The following is a 16,026-nucleotide window of genomic DNA, read 5'->3' as shown; positions in this document are numbered from 1 at the left end:
TGTCCAGTGTGGTCCAGTGCAACACGATTGGCCTGCCGGTACCCGTCAGCTGCCTCAGGAGTCCCACGAACCAACCACGCTCGATAGGACTCCTTCTTCAGCTTGACGGCATCCCTTACTTCCGGTGTCCACCACCGGGTTCGGGGATTGCCGCCACGACAGGCACCAGAGACCTTACGGCCACAGCTCCAAACAGCTGTGTCAACAATGGAGGTGGAGAACATGGTCCATTCGGACTCAATGTCTCCAACCTCCCTCTGGATTTGGTCAAAGCTCTCCCGGAGGTGTGAGTTAAAAACCCCTCTGACAGAGGGTTCCGCCAGACGTTCCCAACAGACCCTCACTACCCATTTGGGCCTGCCAAGTCTGTCCAGCTTTCTCCTCTGCCAGTGGATCCAACTCAACACCAGGTGGTAATCAGTTGACAACTCAGCCCCTCTCTTCACCTGAGTGTCCAAGACATACGGCCCAAGGTCAGATGACATGACCACAAAGTCGATCATTGACCTTCAGCCTAGAGTGTCCTGATGCCACGTGCACTGATGGACACTCTTATGCTTGAACATGGTGTTCGTTATGGACAAACTGTGACTAGTACAGAAGTCCAATAACAGAACACCGCTCGGGTTCAGATCGGGGAGGCCGTTCCTCCCAATCACTCCCCTCCAGGTTACACTGTCGCTGCCCATGTGAGCGTTGAAGTCCCCCAGTAGAACGACAGAGTTATTTCCTTATAAAATAAATATTTCTCTGGTGGAACTACATCTCACCTTCTTCTGGAGTGCTACTAATAAACTTAGCTGCATATAAAACATGAACAACTTAAATAAAAGGACCTCTTAAAAACAAATCTGTTTTACTCAATTTTCATGTTCTTCAGAAAAAATAGGATGTCCACATTTTCTGCTGACAGTATAGATCTGCTTGCTGTGACAATGTCACCTGCTGTGGAAAACACCCTCTCAATGGGGACAGAGGTTCCAGGTACAGCCAAGTAACGCTGTGCCAAAATGCCAAGGTGAGGGTACGAGCTGTGATGTTTCTTCCACCATCTCAGTGGGTTACCATCTGCGGGAATGCTGTCCGCTAACTTGTACAAGTTCACCTCCTCTTCTGCCACTTCGTCTGCAGACCTGGTCCTTGGCTCTTGGGCCACGAACCTTTCACCAAACAACTTCTTCATGGCTGACTTCTTCTCTGGTGGAGATGCTGATGATGAAAGTGATGAGTCTGCTGGTTGAGTCTCTGTGGAGATGGTTGCTTCGGTGGGGCCTGTGGCTTGGTCCTGAAGAAACAAACAACAAAAATGTTTGTTAATGTTAACATTTGTTATTAATATACATCCTTTATTTAAATAAAAACAAATACATCATATTTAATTTAAATAATATCAACAATTCATACACTAGAAAAATAAAATTTCTTCAAATAGTAAAATATTTATTCTTACTTGTTGAATGATCACCACAATCTCTGTGGTGAGTGCTCCATAGACTCATGGTGAGTGGCATCATCCAAGTGTCGCATGGACAATCGCGGATCCAAAGTGTAGCTTTTTTGACATCTCTCACTGCTGGGCTGTCATCATCTGACTGTGCCATAGAGTTTAGAATGGTCATTTTCAGTGGCAAGATCATGGATGCTGTTGGAGATGATGCTTCGCACATCATGATTGTCACAGTTTTCAGGGTTTTCATGACTTTTACAAGATTTTCAGCCAGTTTCAGGTCATCTTGAGATAGACACTCAATGTTCTTCATACTCTTCTTGACAGTGCTGTCTGTCATTGCAGAATACACTGCAGACTGCTGTTCGAGGTATCGTTCCATTATATCATGGGAGGAGTTCCACCTGGTTGGAACATCTTGGATGAGTTTGTTTTCACAAAGCTGCAACAACTGCTGCTTTCTTTTCAACACACTGTTTCCTGTTGTACTTCTGTGAAAGAAGGTGACAATTTTTCTCATCTTTGCTAGGAGATGGGAAACCTGCTGCACTGTCATTCCTTTCTGAGCAGACAGATTCATTGTATGCGCAAAGCATCCAATCTGTGGCCCCAGCCCAGCAGCTGTGACAGCATTAACTATATTCCTGGCATTGTCAGTAGTCACAGGTATAGTTTCATTTGGCCGCACTAACTTCCAATCTTCCACAGCTTCTGTCAGACCTTTGGCTAAATCATCAGTAGTGTGATTGTTGAGGAGGCGTGTCTGAAGCACGTTGCTTTTCATCACATTCCGCAGTAATATAATGTGTAGTAACAGTCAGGTAGCTCTGTGTAGCTCTTGATGTCCAGCCATCTGAGGTCAGAGCAACAGTGGGTGCTGCGGACGCTGCTGTCTCTAATTGGGCTTTGGTCTTGTACAAAGCAGGTTACTGCAGTATTGGTGAACAAGGTTTGTGAAGGAATCTTGTAACGGGCCTCAAGTGTCTGCCGCATTTCCTGAAACCAGGCGTTATCCACAACAGAAAAGGGTCGCATGTCGACAGCAATAAAAGTCACCCGGTCGATTTCTTTTGCCCTCTTTGAATCTTGTGCTAATGGTTGTGTAAATGACTCGAGTAAAGTACCAAGTGTGCTGCTTGTTGTTTTTGTCTGGTTTCACTTGTTGTCACACTGGGGTGATGTCGGCGTAAATGCATGTTCATGTTTGAGGTATTTCCACCGACGTAGTTTAGCATCGTGTTACACTTGCTACATACCGTTGCATTTTTGTCCACGAAGCGCTTTCCATCAGGGTCATACTTAACATAAAACCAAAGTACTCCCAGACGCGAGATTTAAAGGATGATGGAGGGTCTTCGACTTCAGTTAAAGCATTAGCCATGTTGCAATGAGCTAGCCTCGCATGTAGCCTTTGTTTCAGCAACTTCAACTCAGAGTGTGGGAGGCGAGCGCAATCAGTGGAGTTGTGCTCAACAATGCAGCCTGGAGTAGTCGAATGCAGATCCACTGAGGTCAGCGCGGAGCGCCTAGTCAGAAGTCAATTAAAAATATGCAATTGCGTATCGTTCGATTAATAGGGCGTGCCGAACCGAGACCACTGTATCGAACGGTTCAATACAGATACATGTATTGTTGCACCCCTAATATATATATATATATGTATATATATACATATATGCATATATATACGTATATATATACATATATACGTGTATATGTATATATATGTATATATACGTATATACATATATATATGTATATATATGTATATATATATGCATATATATACATATACATATGTAGTATTGGTGAACCTAGTTCACCAATACTGCAGTCCCTATATATATGTATATATAAATGTATATATACATATATATACACACACACACACACACACACATATATATATATATATATATATATATATATATATACATATATATATATAAATTGGAGGGTTCTACCATGAACTGCCCGTTTAAGGTCACACCACAGCATCTCAATTGGATTTAAATCCGGACTTTGACTTGGCCACTCCAAAACCTTAATTTTATTTTTTTTGAGCCATTCAGAGGTGGACTTGCTGGTGTGTTTAGGATCGTTGATATATATACATATACATATGTATATGTATATATACATATACATATGTAGTATTGGTGAACCTAGTTCACCAATACTGCAGTCCCTATATATATATATATGTATATATATGTATATATACATACAAACAAACTGATGGCACAAACTGATGGCCGGACGTTCTCCTTCAGGATCTTCTGGTAAATAGCAGAATTAATTTTTCCGTCAATCACAGCAAGTTGTCCTGGTCTTGAGGATCATCAAGATGCTTTTTGGCAAATGTGAGACGAGCCTTTGTGTTCTTTTGTGACAGCAGTGGTTTTCGCCCGGGAACTCTCCCATGGATGCCATTTTTGACCAGTGTCTTTCTTATAGTGGAGTCGTGAACACTGACCTTAACTGAGGCCAGAGAGGCCTGGTGTTTTTCTAGGTTCTTTTGTGACCTCCTGGATGAGTTGTCGTTGCACTCTTGGAGTAATCTTAGTTGGTCGACCACTCCTGGGAAGGTTTGCCAATGTTCCCAGTTTTCTCCATTTGTGGATAATGGCTCTGACAGTGGTTTGCTGGAGCCCCAGAGCCTTGGAAATGGCTTTGTAACCTTTTCCAGACTGATAGATTTCAGTCACTTTTTTCTCATTTCTTCTTGAATTTCTTTGGATCGTGGCATGATGCGTTTGTTCTTAAGATTTTGTTGCCTACTTCACTTTGTCTAACAGATTCTATTTAAGTGATTTCTTGATTCAACAAAGGTGGTGGCAATCAGGTTTGGGTGTGGCCTGTGAAATTGAACTCAGCTTTCCCAAAACTGTGGTTAGTCACAGTTACTTTGTGATTTAACAAGGGGGGGCAATTAATTTTTCACATAGGGCCAGACAGGTTTGGATTTTTCTTGTGCCTTAATAAATTGAATCATCATTTAGAAACTGCATTTTATATATCCTTGGGTTGTCTCTGTGTGATATTAAAATTGTTTTGATGATCTGAAACCTTTGTGTGTTTTAAATATGCAAAAAACACAGAAATCGGGAAGGGGGCAAATACTTTTTCATGGCACTGTATATATATATATACACACACAAGTATACCATATACTTATATATTACGCTAAATATCATATACTGTTTTATTATTAGTCAAATGTCTATTATTATAGCTGTCATTATTATTGTCATTGCTGTGCATCCCTGTCTCTTTTTCTCTCTACTGCTCTCTCCGTCTACCTCTCTCCCATTCTCTGTACCTGTGGCCCTCTGCGAGGGCTGATGTGGAAGGCTAGGCTTGCCATGGGATTTTTTTTTGCATTCTGAAGTTTAAGTCAACATCAGAAATCTCATTGTACTGGTGGTACTGCATTTGGGTCTTAAACACACTTTTCACAGTTGCAGAACTAAGTGTGGGACAAGTCGTTTTTACCCTCAAAGGCCAATCAGAACTAGTCAACAGAATAAAACCAGTTAACAACCACAACAATAACTGACACGCCACAATAGGCCATGACTATGACTGAGAAAAAGTAAAATCTTTTCAGGGAGTAAAAGAGAAAGTAACCAGTGTTTCAGACAACTCAAAAGGAAAAAAAAGGGAAAGGCAATTGTATGTTCTGCATGACAGCCCAGGACTTGTGACACTTTCAACATGACATTATGATTTAAATGAGTATTGCAGGCTGACTTAGAGAAATTTAGACCCACCACGGACAATTCTGATTAATTTAAAGAATTCAAACATCCTACAACACAGTATTTAACCGTCTCAGAATGTTAATGGTTTCAATCAGAACTTTGTTCTGCAGTGGCAAAGGCAGGACTACACGTGTAATTTGTTTCACTGGAAATCCAACTCCACTGCTGTCACATCTGACATTTTGGCATCATCTATGGTCTTGCTGAGTGACAGTTTGCATTAGTAAGTGATTAAAAGAAAACAAACAAAAAAACAAACAAACAAAACAGTTGGATATGGTGTACATATGCCAAAGACAAGAAAATGCTACCATAGTAAAGTTCTCTTCTGTACTTGCATACAGGTAGCAGCTCCTCTGCGTTCACTACTGCAGCACCTCCCAGCACTCATCTCAGAATGGAAGTTGCTGACATCGCTGTGGTTGTGGTCTACTTTACCTTTGTCATGGTGGTTGGAATCTGGGTAAGACCTGGAAGTGGTTCACCTCATTTCATGCTTGCATTGACACACAGTTGTTTTAATAATATCTAAAAAAAATATCTTAAGGCCTATCTCAGGTGAAAAGGTGTTTTCACTTAAAGTCATTTTAACTAATAACTCTTTTTTGACCCCATGATTACAATTAAAGCAACCCGAAAGATGCTTGAAGGCGATATTCTGTATGCTAAGGTTCCTTGACAAAGAGCCAATTTGGCCTCAAAAAGTCCCACTTTTCTTTATGCAAAAAATTAGAAAGCTTTCATGAGCAGGTGAGAGTGCCCTTTTTTTATTACAAGTTTCTATAAATGCTAAATATGTTCTTTCATAATCCAGGTCACCTGAAAGGTGGAATGAATCAGGATGTGTAGGATGTGTAGAAACAGTCATTGTGATCATCTTGTAACAGGATCAAAGCCCTTTCAAAAATGTTACTATTTGTACTGTGGGTAAAGCAATTCAGTAAGCGTAAAGAACAGACAGCACACTCAACAAAAAACGATTTCTATAATTCTATTTCAAACAATATTTAGTATGGAGCACCAAAAAATTGCTCCGTTCCATTTTACACAGTGAACATTACTTCAAATAACACACTGACTGAAGAATAAAAACAAATCCTTGCAAAAATTTAAAAAGCCTGAAGTGGTTAGGGTCCCTGGGATGCACAGTCTTTGGCACCGGAACCACGCAGGAAGTGTTTCCCAAATACAACCGTGGGTGTCCCTGGAAGTAAAAGCCCTATTGAATGAGAACAAGAGGGTTTTAGATCTGGGGACAAAAAAAATTATCTGTGGAGGGTGCAGAAGGAACTGAAAAGGAGTGGCAAGGACAGCCACAGAGAACAACAACACCAAAGATGTCTGGAGGGAGCCCTGAAAACCATGTCTGGCCACACCAGTGACAGTGGGAGGTGCCCAGAATCTGGAGACAGGGCATGGGTCAATTAACTGAATCTGTTTTTCAACAGATTTGTTTCTACTCCTACTCAATCCCCTGACCTGACCTGATGGTGTTACCTCCTTCTCCTCTGGAGCATCCCTGGCATGAGCAGTTCCCTCTTCACACCACTAAATCCCACTCCACTCCATTCCACACCAAAGACTACATACACCTCTCCCCCACATCACTCAACAGGGGCCATCCCCTTTTCCTCCCCCTGAGCCTCTCCATAACAGCAGATCAGGTGAAGAAGGAGCTCAGAAAGATGAAGGCATGAAGGCTGCAGGTCCTGATGGGACTATGCAGATCAGCTCTGTGGCATCATTCTGCACATCTTCAACCTGAGCCACACACTGGAGAAAGTTAAGCCCTGTGGAAAACTTCGTGAGTGGTTCCATTCTCAAAGACTGTGCACCCCAGACAGCTCAACCACTTCAGGCCAGTAGCCTTAACTTCTCACCTGAAGAAGACCATTGAGAGGATTATACTGAACCACCTCTGTCACCTGGTGAGCCGCAAGCTGGACCTTCTAAGGTTCGCATACCAACCAGACATTGGTGTAGAAGATGTGGCCATCTACCTGCTGCACAGAGCTTTTTCACACCTGGAGAGCACTGGGAACACTGTGGGGGTCATGTTTTTTTTTATTTATCCAGTGCTTTCAACATAATCCAGCCATCACTGCTCAGGGGGAAGCTGGAGAGAGCTGGAGTAGACTACTACCACTACTAACTACCAACACGAACAGACCAGTGTCTGATGTGGTAGTTTGCAGCGCAGGGGCTCCGCAGGGAACAGTGCACATTACTTACCTCTTCACCCTGTACACATCGGAGTTCAGACACAACACTGACAGCTGTCATCTCCGGAGGTTTTCTAATGATACAGTCATCGTTGGAAGTGTATCACAGGGGAATTAACTGGAATACAGGGTACAAGGTACCAAGGTACAGGTCATCACCAGCTTTGTCAACGTTGGTGTGAACTGAACCACCTGCACATAAACAACGTGCCACAAACTACACCGGTGAGCATCCAGGGTTTGACAGAGGGTGTTCACCTCACAAACTGGACTGGACTAACAACACAAACATCCAGTACAAGAAGGGACAAAGTCAACTCCATCTGCTGAGAAGATGGAGGTTCTTTGGAGTGTGCATCTGCAATTTTCTCTGCAGTGTTCTGCTTGGGCTGTAGAAGCTGGTCAGGAGAGCTGGCTCTGTTCTGGACTGCCCTCTGGACACCATCTATGAGGTGGGTGAGAGCAGGATGTTTGCCAAGCTGACATCAGTCATGGAATAACTCCTCTCGCCCCCTGCATGAGACTGTGGGGGCCTTAAGCAGCTCTTTCAGCAACAGACTGCTGTATCTACTGTGTAAGAAGGAACGCTATTGCAGGTCCTTTATTCCAAAGGCTTTCAGACTGTTTAACTCCAACATAAACATTTAAGTGTCACCATCATTTAACATAACAGCAACAACAAAACAACAAAGAAATCCATCAAATTCAGTGTCTCAATCAAAACAAAACCCGTTTGGATCATGCTGAAAGAATATGATGCCAAAGTCCCAGACTGAAAACAAATATCGAGTATGTCCCAGGCATGACAGTAGTGTACACAAATTCATTTGTGTAAAATTCTAGTTTTTATAATTCAGTCAGAGATGAGAAATGCACTGAATTCATTGTAATTAGAGCTTACAATTGGGTGTCCTAAAACTCAAATATTTCTGCTAAAGTCATTTCAGAAAAAATCCTCAAAAAGCAGATTCAATTAAAACAACATTCTTTTAAGGCCCAAACACTGTACTTATGTGCTATGCACATTGATGTTATTTCATATTACAACATCACAAACCTACTGTTTGCACTAGTGTGTTATTTATGTTCAACATTTATTAATATACATTACATCTGTGCAAATAACTTATGCAATACTGCTTTTTTTTACTGTGCTTTTGTGTTCTTTTTCTACTGTGTTACATATTTTTTACTGTGCAACAGTAAATACTATTACTACTATACTATACTATACTATACTATGCTATACTATACTATACTATACTATACTATGCAATTTAATTATTCAAGGCAATGTTATTTTTAATACTCTTTTTGTATATAGTGTACATAGATACATAATGTATAGCTGATTTATATTTTTTATTCCTTTTTATTGCTGTCTGTCACATCTTACCCGGCATGGGATCAATAAAGTTTTATCTTATCTTGACACAGTATCACGAGCACAAATGACTCAGCCTCAATCACTCTCAACTCAACAACTGCTCAACTGCTCAATGGAAATACAGTCATTTGTTGAAAACTGGTCCTCTCATTATTCCAACCCCATATGATAATTGCATGATATTTGCTTGTCCTGGTTCACAGGCAACCCAATAACAAAGCAGGAAGATAGAAAGTGCAAGTGATCAGTACAAGCAGGTACTCACAAAAGAAACAAAACATTGTCCTGCTGTACCCCCTAAAGTCTTTGTCCATTTAACAGAATGGTGCCCTGATACAAATATTTATGAAGATTATATTAATGAAGAACATAGCAATTCTGGGAAATCAATTCTAAGAGATCATACCAGGCATCCCTGTCATGGGATTTGCCCAAGTCATGAGAAAATGAACTTTATTTTAATGGTAAATGTGTATGCATAGGAGACTTCATCCATTTCCAGTATTGTTTTAAGTGGCCTAACCTTTACCTCTGTCCCTTCTATAGTCATCAGTGAGAGCCAGTCGCAACACTGTTGGGGGTTACTTCTTGGCTGGGCGTTCAATGACCTGGTGGCCTGTGAGTATCAAACTTCTGACTGGAGTGCATGATGTTTTGTTCTTAATTCTATGCTAATGTGCTATATGCTACATTCTGTGTGTCTTTGACAACACACTATACTGGCTTTGCAGGTAAGGAGAAAGATATTATGTTATATATTAGATTTTACAGGGAGCTGGTGCAGAGACGTCAGTATTGGAGAAATATGTGAGATATGAGAGAATCTGTGACTAACTTTTGCTTGCAGGGAGGAATCATCACTGACATGTACAAATTGATCTCTGAAGTAGGACTTAAACCATCTTAGTGCAGTTCCCTTCTCTTTACCATTCCAGCAAAATTTACATAAAAATGCCTATTCAAGTGTACCTAAAGTAAATTGAAAGCTGTTCTTGAAACATGAAGTAAATGCATGTGTCACATGCATGTACTCCATGTTTCTCAGAGGCTCAGGTGCAGACACAAGAAGGGCAATATGTATAAGATTTATTTACAACAAAAAAAACTATGCAGGTCAGGCATAGGAAAAAAACAAAATACAATCAACTGAAAACCAACACAGTCCTCTAACAGGCTGGTGGACAACTATAAGGGTGAACGACCTAACACCTAACCTAACCAAAACGGAGATACTAAATAACTAACACAAAATCCCTTACCTAGATTTATTGTAAGGACAAACAGAAATGGTAAGGTGCAAGCACACTGGGGATTAGCAACAGAGCCGGAGATGATGGACTGGAATGGAGGGCAGGAAAAGCTCCTGGATGGTGGAGGGTGAGGGTAGATGAAGGTGGAGCAGGAGCCAGTAGAAGCAGCAGAGCAGGTTGTGGAATGGCAGGTGATGAGATGCACCCCTCTTACCATCAATGCTGCTACAGTGGAGAGGGTGAGCAGCACCAAATTCCTGGGTGTGCACATCACTGAGGACCTCTCCGGGACAACCAACACCACATCGCTGGGCAAAAAAGTGAACCAGCGCCTCTACTTCCTCCACAAACTGAGGAAAGCTAGAGACCCGGCCCCCATCATGCACACCTTCTACAGAGGCACCATTGAGCGCTCTGACCAGCAGCATCACCGTGTGGTATGGTGCCTGCTCCACGTCCTGCAGGAAGAACCTCCAGCGCATCGTGAGAGCAGCTGAGAAGATTGCCGGTGCTTCTCTCCCCTCCCTCCAAGACCTCTACACCTCTCGCCTCACCCTTTGCATTGTGAGAGACCCCACCCACCCGTCACACAGCCTCCTCAGCCTGCTGCCATCAGGGAGGAGACTGCAGAGCCTGGGGGCCAAGACCAGCAGACTGCGGGACAGCTTCGTCCACCAGGCTGTCAGGATGCTGAACTCTCTCCCTGCTCTGCCCCTCCTCCACACAAACACACAACCTGAACTATAACTCCCTGCTGCCCCCCTACTCTCACACACTCACACGCACATGTGCCCACACATATATACACACACACACACACCCTGGACTCTGAAATTCCCGCCCCCCTGCTGCCCCCCCTCACCCCCACCACACACTAACACACACACACACACACACACACACGTACACACCCTGGACTCTACAAACTCTCTCACTGATGTGAACTCCTCCCCTCAGGAAAACACACACAGACACTTTAATCTCCACCAGTGGATAAGCTAACTTCTTTCTTTTTGCACTACCATATACATTTGCAATACTAAACTCTCTTTCTTTTATTTCTTTTTAATATATGTCTTGTCACAGAGGTTGAGAGTAACACAATTTCGATTCTCTGTTTGTCTTGTACATACTGCAGAATTGACAATAAAGCTGACTTTGACTTTGACTTTAAACTCATAAAATGAGTCACACAACTGATTGGCGACTACTCTAGGATTTTAGTGAGGGGGGGGGGGGGGGGGGGGGGGGTAGATATAGGTCTATAGTTGGCTTAAACCCCTGCATCAAGAGAAGCTTTTTTAGAAGAATTTTAATTACACTTTCTTTCAAGGACTGTTGATAAAGACAGGTTAATCATATCAGGTATAGAAGTTCTTTAAGCAGCCTAGTTGCCTAGTTTCATTTCAAGTTTTCATGATATTTGCTTTAATTTACAGGTTTGGGTGTATGCCATCGAGTGAAATTCCTCTGCTTATTATCTTCTTTTTTAGAGGGGCAGGTCAGTGTCATACACAGTGAGTTAGCATAGAAGTCATCTGTTGTATTAAGACATGGCATTGAATTAAATGCAGATGTAATCACTTCCTTGGATACAGCACTGTCAGAGAGACAGTGTAGGATTGTCTTGCCGAATGGCATGTAGTCAAATATTCAATATTCAAATAATTCAAAAGTTATTAAATAATGGGCCAAGAAAAGAGGACGCTGTGAAGAGATTATTAAACGTTAAATTTCAACACCATATGTCAGAACAAGGTTGAGAGTGTGGTTAAGAGTGAGTGGGTTCAATGTTGTTTCCCCTGTCTTGTTGTACCATTGCAGTGGCTTTCATTTGCATTACGATTTCATATATAACCCCTCTTCTGCTGACTTTTGATTTGATTATTTTATTTTATTTAATTATTTTACACTCACACACACACACACACACACACATATATATATATATTAGGGGGCATCAAATTTGGATGGGAAATTTTAATTTCATCATATCAATTTGGCTGGCATTGCATTTTGTTCCAATTAACATAAATTAACATTTCGAAAAATGTGCAATATTTAGTCTAATTGCCAAAAAGGTGACCTGGAAATGTTGAGTACAGTGAACTTCTATACAGTACTGTTGTTCTATAGGGATATCAAAGTAGAATTAGTTTGTTTAGCCTTTGGGCAACTTGGGCATTTCTCAGAATTCAACTTTCAAGATTCTTCATTTTTTTGTCCTATAGACGAGATAAATGGCTGTCAGTGGGACATGTTCACATAGCCTTACCCTGAGTTTTGTGCAGCAGTGATGGATTATCGGACAGACACACATATAAAGTTTAAACACTTTATTGTTAAACACGGGGCAATACTGTCTGACATACTTAAAGGAACAAACCCCTTCTAGTGGCTATCTCACTAGCAACTCACAGGAATTAGAGCTAATATTAACTAAATTTCTATCTTAATTGCTCAGTCTGTGCCAGACTCCACTCCACTAAGCAACATCAACAGGGGGAGACAGAGGAAATGCAACTTGAACTCTGAACATCACCAGTGCATCTCCCCCCAGATATGTCTCCCCACCTGCCACCTGAGAGAGATTCCTATTCAGGAATTAGCTTGCGTTTGCAGCAGCGGAGGTTTGGCTGTTGGTTGCGGTCATGTTCAACTGCCTGCAGCACATTCTGCAGGTGCTGCTCGTTCCTGGACACTGCGACGAAGTCAGATGTGAGCTTGACGCCACGCTGGGCACAGTCATTGACCACATTCATTGCATGGACATTGACCTGACTTTTTTTGAACCCAGCATTGGTAGCCCATTCCTTCACATCCAAAAACAGAAATGCTGGATCAATGTGCAGCTGGTGCATCCCAAACCAGCAATCTGTATTGGCGAGGTCAGCCAAGCTGGTGGTTGGCAAGAGGGTGGGGAGCCAGGGGTAGCATCTCACCTGTCAGTTACCAGCGATGACTCTCCAGTGCTGATGTCGCAAGGCCTTCATCTACAGCCTTGTATGTCTGCAGGTGATGGTAGAGTGTGAGGTCATTCCAGGCAGCATCTACAGCTTTCTCACAGGTCAGCCACCACTTTGCGTAGATGTGTGTGATTAAGTTGGCAAATTTGCCGAATTTTCGGCACCTGCTGCCGTATGGTGATTGTGCTCTGGGGAAGCAATGAGGTGTGTTGCTCCATCAAGGCCAGCTTGAGAGTGTAGAGCAGCTTGGCCATCCATCGTGCCCTGTGGAGCGCTCCCGGTTGTTGGAAGGTCACAGGAGTCCGCTCTTCACCATGTAGTAGTCAATGTAGTCAATCACTTCTTTTGCGCACCTGACAAGTTCAGCACGTAACCTGCCCAGGAATGGTTGCTCTGTGTTGCCAGGAATGTAGCGGGACCATTGGTTGCTGGATTCTTGTGGTAACAGGTTCCAGTTCTCTCTCAGACATGTGAACAAGGTAACCTCTGGTGAGCGTGATGACTCCACCGTCAGGTCTGCGAAAACCTGGTTCAGGAGGACCTCACCAATGTGGTGCCTGCACTCAGACCAAAGCAGTGGTCAGCCCAGTGAGAGCTGTGTGGCAATGCAGGCTGCTGTGAGATGGCCAGTGTTTGATGCAGTGGTGTCAAATGCCATGTTGACAACCTGGTCAGTACAGCACCAATCCTGCAGCAACTTGCATGTCAATCGGCAATAATCGCTCCACATGCCTCATCGGCCTGCTTCTTATGCGCCGGGACACCAAGCAGTTTCAGCCACTCTGCATCTCCGACCCCCACTGTAAGACACTCCTCCAACTGGTGCACATTGCTGAGCATCGGTGTTCACCAGCTGTCCCAGTGTAGGGTGCACAGTGGAGGTGGTGTCCACTGCTTGTACTGTTCCTCACTAATTGTCTCCAACACTTGCCGTCTGGCACGGTCAGCTGTTGCATAGGATGCAGAGAGATGTGTACAATCACCACGTGTGAAGGCAGCCTGTTGCATTGGTGACATCTTCAACCTTGTAGCCAGTGACACAACACTTGGTCGGCTAAGGATGTCATGTGGAATGAAGACGTTTGTTCCAGTCTTCTTATACTTGAGGGATGGTTTGCCCTCAGATGGTGGACAGACTGTGTCACTATCATCCTCTTGCTCCTCATCACTTTCCGACACCAAGCTGGACATTGCCATCATTTTCTCCAGCTCCTTTTCACAACGGCACGCTCCTCTCGTCGCTTCAGCTTGAGCTGCAGGTTTTTATCTAATGCACCAAATGTGGCAACTCTGTCTGTCTTTATGCTGGCCAAGAAAGCTAGGTCTTCAGGGTTATCAGTCAGCTTCTCAACATTTGGAGGCCACAGCGGAAATGTGGCATCAAGTCTGCACTCCATTTTCTTCAATTGTTTTGCTGCAGCTTTACTGGAGCACTTGGCTTGGGAGATTGTGGCTAGCTAATGTTAGCTAGATGCAATGACTACCAAATACCTATAAATATGACATTTCATTCAAATTATGTAAATATACAAAGAAACAACTACAAATATGGTAGTAATATGTAATAAGAATATACATAACAACACAAAAACATAAAATCACCTCAGTGTTTTTGAGCTGCAGTCTTTGCTTACCTCAGATCTCTATGGCAACCGTTGAGCACTGTTTACCACTTCATCCAACAAAACAGATGTGCGGTGGCACCCCTAAATAATAATGTTTTGGAATAATATTTTGCATGTGTTGTTTCAACATATTGGAACACTTTAAGCACCCAGCCATATCAAAATTCAAGAATTGTGTTTTTTGATGCACCCTAATATATATAACAATACATGTATTTGTATTGAACCGTTTCGGTACGTGACGTTTGGTTCGGTACGGGGCTGTGCATGGGTGAGTTCACAGGCCGGAAGTTGCATTTCTTTATGTTCTGCCGCAGCTACACGTGCAGCCCGTGCGCATGATGGCTACTGCGAGCAGTAAACCGGAGCTTGAAGACCCTCCCCTGTCGCTAAAGTCTCCTGCTTGGGAACACTTCGGTTGTGTAAAACTGATCAGGGCTTCATGCTGGAACTGTTATTGCTGCACTTTACTTGTTTTGTTAAAAGCTAATTACAAGGAGTTTATTTTTTAAATAATATTTCACACATCTGTTGTTTATTTGAGAATTTTATTCAACTTACTACCAGGCAGCACTTTGCATTTATTTCATTTTCCTGTTTGTATAAAACAGTAAGTAAGTAAATCTAGGTTTTGCATTTTGTTACGAAATACTGTATCGAAAATGAACCGAGCCGTGACCTCAAAACCGGCGTACGTATCGAACCAAGATTTTTGTGTATTGTTACACCCACCCCTGATATATATTGATTTGATTATTTTATATATATATATATATATATATATATATATATATATATATATATATATATACATATATATATATATATATATACTCTACCAGAGGCCTGGGAGTTTGAGGGTTCTGCGCAGTGTCTTGGCTGTTCCTAGGACTGCGCTCTTCTGGAGTGAGGCTTCAGATGTTGTTCCTTGATGTTGATGAGTACCCCCACTACCACAGGGACCACGCTAGCCTTGACCTTCCACATCCGCTCCAGCTGCTCATTCAACCCTTGATACTTCTAAATTTTCTTGTGCTCCTTCTTCCTGATGTTGGCGTCCGCTGGGATCGCCACATCTATTACCACCACCCTCTTCTGCTCTTTGTCCACCACCACTATGTCTGGTTGGTTAGCCAGGAGCTGTTTGTCAGTCTGGAAGCTGAAGTCCCATAGAATCTTGGCCCTGTTGCTCTCAGCCACTGTCTGTGGTATGGCCCATTGGGATTTGGGTACTTCTATTCCATACTGGTTGCAGACGTTTCTGTATACTATCCCAGCCACTTGGTTGTGCCTCTCCATGTATGCTGATCCAGCTAGCATCTTACATCTTGCTACTATGTGCTGGACTGTCTCAGGGGCTTTGCA

General features: G+C 42.7%; 1 protein-coding gene across 1 annotated transcript in view; it reads left to right on the top strand.

Annotated features, from left to right (window-relative positions):
• The first annotated feature begins 5,608 nt into the window (after window positions 1–5,608).
• Window positions 5,609–16,026, top strand: part of slc5a9 (solute carrier family 5 member 9) — a 53,650-nt gene continuing 43,232 nt past the window's right edge. The window contains exons 1-2 of the mRNA XM_041934831.1: window positions 5,609–5,674; window positions 9,367–9,438. Of these exons, the coding sequence (XP_041790765.1) occupies window positions 5,609–5,674; window positions 9,367–9,438 (138 nt within the window). The remainder of the gene's footprint in view (window positions 5,675–9,366; window positions 9,439–16,026) is intronic.

This window comes from Chelmon rostratus, chromosome 4 (assembly GCF_017976325.1).
Source record: "Chelmon rostratus isolate fCheRos1 chromosome 4, fCheRos1.pri, whole genome shotgun sequence".
Classification (NCBI taxonomy): domain Eukaryota; kingdom Metazoa; phylum Chordata; class Actinopteri; order Chaetodontiformes; family Chaetodontidae; genus Chelmon; species Chelmon rostratus.
Note: the sequence above shows the minus strand (reverse complement) of the source record. Positions and strands in the feature narration are given on the sequence as shown.